Here is a 10,906-nt window from a genome sequence, read left to right as displayed (position 1 = left end):
ATGCAGCAGGTCATCAGTGTCTGGGTGCGGGACCCACGGATACAAAAGAATGACTTTTGGCATGCCTACATAGACTATGAAATTTGTTTACATGTGAGTAAAATGATAAAGGACGATGTTTTAATTTCAACAATCCAATAGTGGAGCTTACTGTAATATGTGTGTCAAACCTATGTCCTGTTTTAGACCGACAGCGTGTGCTTCACCAAGAAGATCTCAAGTGTGAGAAGGAGGTACAGTGAGTTTGTATGGCTCAGACAGAAGCTTCAAGCTAATTCAATGCTAATGTAAGTTAATTTATTGTATTTTGAAAACATATGCTTTCAGTTTTCATGTTAAAATAATCTGCACTGTGGTTCCTATCATTTTTAGGGTGTATTTGTGTCTTTTGCAGGACACAGCTACCAGAGCTGCCCCCAAAGAACCCCTTCTTTAGCCTGAACAATGCCCAACAGATCACTGAGCGTATGAAAGGGTTACAGAAGTTTTTGGAACAGTAAGAATGACCTCATAGATCAATAAACATATGAACTTTGACATACCACTGCACAAAAACTGGTTAATCACAGTTTCCACGAACGCCAGGCCACATGACTGCTGTTTTCACATCAACAAACAATACAATATACTATACAACAATCTAATTTGTTTATTGTCCTTATATTCCAGGATACTCCAGGACCCTCTGCTGTTGTCCGACAGTTGTCTGCATCTGTTCCTGCAATCACAGCTCAGCATGTCCAAGATACAGGCCTGTGCTGCTGGAAGGACCCACTACTCTGTGGCCCAGGCGGTCCAGCGCTGTGGCCTGAGGCGTTTCCACTCTGAAGAGGATCTGCAGAAAGACCTCAGCATGTCCTGTGACTCTGACTCAGACAGGTATTGTAATGTCACACTTTGGAATCTTTCTCCACTCCAAAAATGCATCTTTTTCCTTCAAAAACCCACCAGTAGAGCCAAAAATGTGTTAGGATATAGTTCTTTTTACATTTGCTTTGTCAGCAGTAAGGCAAAAATATGCTTTTACTTATACACTCGCTGATGTGTTTTCCAGGACGGATAATATGAGAACGCCTTCTGCCTCATTCCCTAAAATATACAACTTAATTCACTTCCCATCCCCTAATCTTGTGTCTGTCATTCCAGCTCAGAATGCAGAAATCCTGAGCCTGGGAATAAAGATTTGGCAATAAACAAAGCAGACAGTACAGCTTCACTTGATCTCATGGGATCCAGCCAGGAGGAAACACTCAGCTGCTCATCTGGTTCTGCATGAAAACATTATCATCATATCACTGGCAGATATGTTTGGACCTGAGAGGAAGAAATTTGCCTGTTACCAAGTCCTACAGCACTTTTGGCTACATGATTGCTCATAATTATTTCACTTATAAGTTATAGCACATTGTATTCTCAATAAGGCATTTCAGTTTAAAACATGTACAGTAAATAGCAATAAAAATGTACCTATTGTATATCCATATACAAGTGTTGTTTACAAAAATGTGCCTGAAGATGGCAGTGTTGTTACATCCATCTGTTTGTATATTCACTTATCCCATGAACATATGCTGTAACTGTCCATATTTACTTCATAAACAATCTTAACAGAAGCCTCACGACTTTTGGTCTTTCACAAGGTGTATTTTGCCACATATGTGCAGATAACAATGCAATATCTTAAAGCAGTGACAGCCTAATGTCTCTCTCTGTGGATGAACTCTCCCTCCTAATAAAGTGTAAGGTGTGGGAAGCTTGTCATCTGGTAGCCACTGCAGTGCTTAGCAGTATGACGTGTAATAGGGTCTCTGCAGAGTTTTCAGACAGCCCCCCTGTCAGGTGTGTGGCTGGTAGGAGGTCCTGTGGGATCCCAATGGACCCGCTCCTGTCTGAGAAGGCTACCAGGTAGACAGGCTACATTGCTCCCTGCTGAACAAAATGCCAGCTGCACTGACAAGCCAACCTTTACTATCTGTCTCTCTCGCTTTGTGTTTGCACGAGCCTGTTCACCACACTCCCATATCTGTGTGTGTCTGAATGCATACATGTGCTCCCACAGTGAGCAGCACTATGCTTATGCAGAGGTAATGACCACTAAACAGTGACAGCAGACTGACATATCTGCACAGCTAATTAGATTAGCTTTGTCTCTTTGCTGCAGTTGTGATATTCATTATAAATTCAGAACAGACAATAGGCTTGTGTTGCAGAGAACAGAGAGGTGACGTCACCTCAGACCTGCCCTGAGCAGCGGAACAGTTTGGACAGTAGGAAAGCCCACAAACTCAAATTGGGGGTGGGACGTCTTCCCTGGCGATGTGTGGGTGTTATATGTGTGTTCATGCGCATCCACGTATGCTAATGCGGTACAATGCATTTGTCTTCTTTGTCAGTGCTTAACAGTGTGGGGCAGTATTAGCCTGCACCTTCAAACACACAATACATCGAGGCTGTCTGTGCTGCAGACGTTAGCTTTAGCTGGATATTCAAAAGAGGTTTATTTATGTCTGTAGTACATCCAGAAAACACACCTATGGTGTTGAAGTGAGGGCATTTTTACACAAATGTGTGCAAGTGAAAAGCCATAGCTTTCTTACTGTTCAGTCTAACAAATGTTCTAACACATTTTTCTTGTCTTCCTGCATCAAATATTTTCAGACAGTTGTTTCTGCAATGTCATCAAAGGAGCAACTCAAAAATAACATTTCATGTGCCACATGTCACTTTTCAGAGACAAACACTAGAAATATAACACTACATATGGCAATCTGCCAACTACATTCTGTTTTTCACATTAACATTTTACATTTAAAATCAAGACATTGTTGGTATTTTATGAGTCAATTCCAGTGTTTTTATACTAAATATGTTTAAATTTAACTTTTGTAAGGCCACCAAAAAAAAAGATTTAATAAAGGCTTCAGCATTTCACCACTCTCTCATCCTTTAGCCCTTCATGTTGGGAAATACATTTTACAGGAAGTATAAATGAACAGTTAACTGAATAAATACACAAATTCCAAGTAATTAAAATATTTTAGAGACCTTAATTTGGTTTCTGGTCAACATTTTATGGCAGTGGTGAGGGGTGTGCTGGGGAGACTTGTGACCTCAGCATTTTTAAACTCCTGGCAACATTACAACCCTGGGGAAGTTAATGTAAGAGGTTGTTAAACACACTAAAAATGTACAGTATGTCACATTACTTTCAGGAAGGGATTTTGTTTTTGAGCATCTACAAAGCTGTCTGCTGTAAATCACACATGCATGTGTCATGTTTCCCCACATGGCTTAGCACTTGCTAACAGGGTTATGTAACAGTAAAGTCTTCTTCTTAATTATAGTCCCATGAATTAAAATGTTTACATTGCTGGTTTTAGCCTAACCTGTCCAGCAGTATTGACTATTCTTTTATTGGTCTGTGACTCTGGTCCATTGGCTTTTAACCTTGAGCCACTGTAGCTTAGCCTGTCAGTGCGGCTCTGCTGCCATGACAACACTGACACATTTAAACCCATCAGATCGATTAACTAACAGCTCACTGCTCCATGTTGCATGACCCTGAAGAGGTCAAATGGAGTGAAAACATGGGGAGCGAGAGAAATCACTCTGTTTTTAGATTGGGTTTAAGTAGGAAAAGTACATGGTAAAGGTTTCCACAAACTTTAACTTTAACGTTTAAACTAATTAGTATGCTTATTGTTTGACACATAAAACAGTAGAAGATGAGATGAAGGAAAATGGCCCCTGTGGGAGATGCCCATCTGCCTCAGACCAAGTCAGCATGTCTTTCTGCAGCGACAGCTCAAATAAACCCCATCTCATGTCTGTGATCTCATGCTTGACTTACTATTCCCTCTGTTATGTAATTAACAAACAAAAAAATCCAAAATCCATTTTATGTGTTGGAAAGAACCGAATTGTCAAACTCAGATATAACAATATGAATCCCAATCAGGCTTGGTTTACTGACAGACTGCACAGAGCCAAAAACAAATGGAAGTATTGAGGGAGATATGCTCCAGTGGAGGCAAATTACAGATAAATCAGAGTCTGCTCATGCATTTTAAGTGCCACATTATACAGAATCCATTAGTAGCAATAGGAGTTCAGCACCGCTTGAGATATTAAATCTCTTTGCCTACAACTCAGTGGAACCAGGATGAGTCAATATCAGAGAAGCCCAGCTGCACTGCCAATAGATAGGGGAAGAGACCTAAAGGAATGATGCCAGAGTTATACAACAAAAACAGTCATATGATAAAGGCAGAGGCTGGTGAGACTGATGTGTTGCTTGTTATACAGCAAGACAATCACATACACTAGGGGCAGATGAAGGTGCAAGGTAAATGATTTGGAAGTCTGGGGTTAATTGAATTGTTAATAACATACGCCTCGGCTTTGAACATTTTTCAAGGTCTCCCACATTTCATGCCAATACTGAGTGCTGATTTATTGAGGGCCACAAAACTTCCACAACCTGACAGCCAAAAAAGGATTTTCAGACATTACATCTGTCCTTGTAGCTGTGTGTCTTTTGTGTGTGTGTGTGTGCTCAAAAGCCAACCCTATATCCTAACACCTGCCTCAATCTGGTGGAAATATACTTTTTCTCAAGGCTGAAACATTTTTCTCTGTCACTCAATTGTCCCAGATGGAAATGAGCTGACTTATGAGCTATCCATCATTCATTACAACCAACAGCCCCGGTACTTTTCCTCTTGGTTCTGCATGGCTTATACCTGCCATTTTCCCTCCACATGCTGCCGCCTTTTGGTGCATGGATGTAGCAATTACTGGGAACGGGCGTGATCACTGTAGCAAGGCGAGCAACAGCTTCTCGTCTCCTGAAATCAGGGCTGATCAGCGTAAAACCAGCTCCTCTGCCTCAAACACATGGGCCTGAGGGGGAAAAGGGGAAGTTGAGATTGCTCCTTCATAATTTCCTGAAATAATATGACATGTCAAATCAGACATGCTTCCTTTGGAGCATACAGACGAAAACAGATGGAGAAGGAAGGGCCTTGTGTTGAGATAAGTCTGCATTTACTGTATATATTTGTATATATTCACAAATATTCTTGAATCAGTTCTAAACAACACATGTTCATATGCATATTATACAACCAGGATCGTTAAGGTTACAAATGAGCTCAGACAAGAGTGTAAGAACTCTGAAATGAAACATGAGTGTTGTACATTGATGCCTTTTACTCATCCTTACATGAATCTGTGTCTTGGCACAAGGGAACAGCCCCTCTCTGTGTCACAACATCATGTGTGAATAAAACCACTCCAGACTTATCTCTTGTTAGAGATGAGGAACAAGTAGAGAGGGAGCTCTTTGGTCAGACCCAGTGCACTGAATGTAGAGACGGCCAGTGGTGGCAGTGAGAGGACGATAGAGGGTGGAGAAACAAGAGTGGAAAAATGGAGGGGTAGAGGGCACTGTCTCTTGAGGCCTCTGTGCCTCGCTGCCAGTGTGTGTAAATCAGCAGGCAGCTCACGGCTGCAATGAGGTAGAAAATAAAAAAAACATAAAAATGTCCGAGTGAAATAAGAGGCAAGGAGAAATCTTTTATGATGAGCCTAAATTCTCCTTACTCTGCAGTAGATCCAGTGGCCGGCTCAGCTTGTCTTCTCCAGACACCGTCCATCATCCCAGTGTCTGCATATAGCCACAAATTACTCAAATTATCCAACTGCTATTCATGTAATACATATGTAATGAGTATCCTAAGTTCACATGATTATCATTCATGGTATTTAAATAGTCCCATGTCAAATTCATTAATATGCACGTGAAATGATGCCAAATCAGAATGTCAGAAGTTGTGCAGAAGTGGTTTAATACATAAAGTCCTGGAGTTCATTCTTGACCACTAAGAACAACCAAAGCAATCTAAAATTAAAGCTGTGCTTACTAGCTTTTGGAGCTGTCAAACTGCTCCTGATGATCTTCTTCAACGAGAATAGGGAAGGTTTAGGTGTCATCACGTGGAAGTGTGGAAGTTCCCTAATTGCTCAGAAACGTAGTGAATTGATCTTTCCATAATACATTATCATATTTATGTTTACCTCATCCATCCCAATTTCAAGCCCTTATCAAGTTTATTTACAGTGCCTATAAAAAGTCCCTTGGAAGTGTCAATTGTATTGTTTAATAACACTGAGGAGTAGATTTATTGTGGCTTTTTGGCACTGATCAACAGAGAAATACTTTGTAATGTTAAAGTGAAAACAGATCTCTACAACATGATCTAAATTAATTAAAAATACAAAATATTTGCCTAAGAATTCACCCCCTTTAATAGGACACATGTAAATCATCACTGGTGCAGCTAATTGGTTTTTGAAGTCATGAAACACTCAAAGTTTCCGTTGAGTATAGATATGTGTATCTGTAAGGTCCACCTTTTGGTGAGTTATCATCATGGCAAAATGTACACAATGAACATAAAGGAGCACTCCAAGCAACTCCATAAAAAGGTGATTGGAAAGCACAAATTAATAGACACATAGCACATTTCTAAATTCCAAGCGCTTTATATAATGCCATACAGTGTATCTTTGATTTCACTCTCACTGGAATGAATAAAATGTAAATGCCTCAATAAAAAAAAACTTTCACAATAAGTGTTTCCAACACTGCTACAAATTTATTGGAATATAGTCAGCAGCAACTGCCAGCAATATTACAAGGCTGGCTATCAACACTTAGACTAAGTTTTTAAAGTAACATAAGAGAATATCCAGTGGGCCAAGGAGGCCAAATCATCTCTGACAGAACTGAAAGGTGCATCAGTCAAAACTGCAAAATGATTTACAGTAAGTGAAGAGAGGCAATCGTGACAATAATGCCACAGACAAACTGCACTGACAAAAAAGGAACAGCGAAGAGTAGGAGCTAACTAACAGGGAAAGGAAATATAGATACAGTATCAGTATCAGTATCAGAATCGGATTTATTGCTAAGTAAGTTTACATATACAAGGAATTTGCCTTGGTGCATTGGTGCATAAGAATCACAATCAAGGAATTTTTAAATATAGATAAAGATAGAATGATCTAAGAGCTGTACAGGTGTGTGCAAAAATTGACCGGGATTATATTTGCAATGTGCAAGATAGAGAACCAACAGAAGTGCATTAATGTAATTTTAAGTTTAATTTCTTTGTCATGATGTACAGTCGTCAGGATTTTAGAAATAGACTTACTTGCCATCAGTTTGTACACTTAATTCAAGTGTTGAAATATATTCTGCAATCTATATCGTAATTGTTGTAAATCCCAAAGCCATCTCCACATAAGTCTTAGGAGAAATGTGAAATCATTTTATTTTGTGTTCCAGTCCAGTAAAGAATGTGGCTGTAAAACTCAGCATGTGTAAGTTTGTATGCCAACTGTAACATGTAAACATCATGGTTGTTTAAAACGCCTCCAAACTCTACATTAATAGCTGAAACATGTTACCGTGGTGTATTTAATGGTAAATCCTGATTATGGTAGTTATGTTATTCTGTTTATCCCATGGGCATTATCATTCTGCACTGATGAGCAGCTTCACATGTACTCTGGGCACTAAATTAGCTCAGGTTAGCTTGGCAGGACTGTGCTTGGACAATACCAAAGCTGACATTAAGTCCGGCGTAATGGCAGCAAATCTGCTATATCCCAGTGTCTCGTTAGCCCACGCAATCTCCTGTAATTCTACCCCATACCTTTACTTCCTCTGTCAAGGGCCTGTCTTACAAAAAAGCTGCTATATTAAGAAGCTGACATTGAGATGGGAACTCAACCTGCCTAACTCTGTGGGTGTACCAGAGGAAAAGAGAAAGAGATGGATCAGTTTGAAATTGGCTGGCAGTCAGGTGTTAGAGGTACAGTGTGTAGAGGTTGTAATTACAGTTAGAGCATCTCTGGCCATATTGACCTCCTCCTGAATTACAAACTATCTTCCCAGACCATCCAGGGTCATTACTCACTCACTAACTAGTAGAGTAAATCAGTGGCACGAGCGCTCACTGGATATTAGAGCCACAGCCGGAGAGTAAAACAGGGCCAGAGTTTATGGAGGATGGATCCTTGTAAAATAATCATGCGAGGAGGATGGACAGGAGCAAGGCGGTGGGAGAATTATAGGCAGGTGGACAAAACACCTGTCCACTATGATAAGCCTGATTTATCCTGGATGACATGTCAGCACATAGCTCTAACCTGCTGACAGCCTGGACTGCCAACCCCACGCCCTGGAAATGGGACATGTTTGTAAACAGTGAATGCATACATAGAGAGAGATAATGATAGGCCTCTGTCGGAAACAACAGCTTCATCAGCTTAACATATCAGCTGGGAAATGATGGTGTTCAAGGTCAGCATCCAGGGGTTCGATGGTGAAGTTTTCAAGGCCAGAAAGTGGAGCTCCATGTGTCTCCCTCGCCAGACAACCAGACGCTGGTAACATGTGAAGAGAGGTGGTGTGGTGCTGTTAAATAAATGACCCATTAGACCCATATTTACTGGCCAGCCACAAACTCTGGTCTTCCGCTCATAATATTGCACATTAGATATTGAAAAATCACTGAAAGGAATTAAAATCCGAACCTCAAATTCCAGAAATATGAATTTTCAGAACAGGCTGTCATGATCTTTGTTAGCTTTCACTTTAAATACATCGTGTCTTCTCACAATGTCATAAGCCAGCTGAGGAAACCTTAATTTGTCAGCTGCCATGAGTTATGTTAACAGAAACTGACCTCAATTAAGAGTGACTTGCATTTAAAAAGTGTCTATTTCAGATTTGAAGATTTAGACCAGGGGGAGAGGCTTTAATGGAATGCTGACAGAGGGCCAGTTGGAGAGGTAATACATTTCCTGCAAAATGCCAGGGGATACCACATAAATAAGGCAGTGTTATTCCTGACAGAAACTCTCTATGAAGCTGTGGTGTGATCTACAGCTGAGTGACCCGGTTAAAGAGCAGCAGAAACAGCTGACAGCTTGATCAAGATTACCTCTCTAAAGTGGTATAGATCAAGCCTTCTCACCAACCCCAGGGGTGATGGTATGAAATGGTGATGGTACACGATGATACTCAACAAAGATGGAGCAGCTTATCACCGTGTGCAGGGGGATATGAGTGTTCTGATATTGTCCTGGAACTGCCCAGAAAACATGCGGAAACGGGGGATGAACCAGTACAAGTAACTTATGTATGTTATGGTTGTAAGGCTGTGGAAGAATTAACATGAGCACTAAATTGTCAGTTTAAAATGACTATGAATGTTTTCTGTCCTGAGGAGAAATTTGTTTTATATTTCCATCATCTTTCTCAGCAAATCTAATTTTATTTATTATTACTCAGCAGCTCAATCTATATATATTTGGCTGGTAAAAGTGTATCTTTATGGTTGCAAGTATTAATTAGTGATATTCTGGTATCATTAGTGTAATTTAGTGCTCACTAGATTAATGGCACACTGGCATTTATCTATGAAACATTATATCTTGATGTTAAATTGCAATAAAAGAACCTGTATATTCTGAGGATATGGCTGTCCAAATGTAACGTGGGGGGATGGGGGTGTAGTTGACATCCATTAAGGAAATCCTTTATTGGCACATAAAAATGAGAGGCAATATTTAGCCTTACTTGCCTTTGGCAACCTAACCCATAGCCTAACATTAAAATAAGGACTATTAGGGGGAAATACCAAGCAATGTCATGAGAAATATTTGTATTTATGTATTAAATCCACAATTCAACACCAAAACATGCTTTAAGTGTTTCATAATTAGCCTAAATGATGGAATTACACACACTCAGACAATGTCAGTAATGTTTTAGAAATGTTCTCCACTCATTGAATATCATAGTTGCACTACATCCCTTTCTCTGCCCTTAAACAAAGCATTTCCTCTCTATATGCAATGTAGTATATTCAATAACTAATTATGGTAATTCATTACATCTCCAATTAGCAGAGAGGCTTTATCGCTGCACTATACCGTAAAGAGGAGGATTTATGTTGGCTTTGAATGTCACCCAGAGGACAGAGGACTAGCTCATCACTCAACAGGAACAAAACAGAGAGACAGGAGCAAGGAAAAAAATAGAGGGAAGAGGGAGAAAAAGATACAGTGAGTTATTGGTTAATGAACGCATTTTCCTTCCCATTTTCTTGCAACCTTGAGGAAACCTTGACAAGGCCCCTTTTGTCTGTAGCAAACCAAAAAGGAGTGTAATAGATAAAATTGTTGTACAATTTTGGTATTTCATTTTTTTCCATTTCATTATTTTTTAAGGGGGCTGTAAAAATATATGTACAGTATGTATGTAACCTCAGTGGGATATGCCCAGCTAACGCCACCTTGCCTGCTGTCAAACAGCCCCTCAGAGGGCGATAAGGATCCCTGCTATCTGTGTGGGTGGCTGTCTTATTAGTGCACCTCAGCCGTTTCACTCAGGCACGCAGCACAGCCAACCATCTGCCACGCTGTGATCCTCTGCCCAGCAAGTCTCTCAGGTGCCATAAAAAAAATCCAGTGTCCCTTTGAAGCTTGGAACAAAAGTGCTGACCAGATGAATAAACTCATTTAAAAAAAATTATTATTTTTCATTTATCCAGGAGGTTGTGTAAATATGTTTGATGTCCACACATCTGATATTGACAGTGGCCTGATGTTAACTGCACAGCATTACAGAAGGCAAATAAAATTATTCATGAGGCTTAAATTATTATTAAATGCATGCATTCCTCATGTTTAGGCATGTTAATGTTTTTTTTCCCCCAGAAAATACTTCAACAAACCTCCATGACACAATTGTGTAATTAATGTATGCCATCAACCTCCTTCCTCCTGTTTATTCAGAATATCATTTAAAAATATGCAAACATAATTTAAA

General features: G+C 39.9%; 1 protein-coding gene across 1 annotated transcript; it reads left to right on the top strand.

Annotated features, from left to right (window-relative positions):
* snx10b (sorting nexin 10b) lies at nt 1-1,701 on the top strand. Its single transcript, XM_035672543.1, has 5 exons — nt 1-93; nt 187-287; nt 395-496; nt 670-879; nt 1,147-1,701. Exons 1-5 carry the CDS (start codon nt 1-3, stop codon nt 1,274-1,276), a joined length of 636 nt encoding a protein of 211 aa, XP_035528436.1. The 3' UTR covers nt 1,277-1,701.
* The last annotated feature ends 9,205 nt before the right edge of the window (nt 1,702-10,906 follow it).

The sequence above is a fragment of the Morone saxatilis genome, unplaced genomic scaffold (genome assembly GCF_004916995.1).
Source record: "Morone saxatilis isolate NCDOM2014 unplaced genomic scaffold, NCSU_SB_2.0 Contig24, whole genome shotgun sequence".
Taxonomy (NCBI): domain Eukaryota; kingdom Metazoa; phylum Chordata; class Actinopteri; family Moronidae; genus Morone; species Morone saxatilis.
This window is presented reverse-complemented; position numbering and strand designations above follow the sequence as displayed.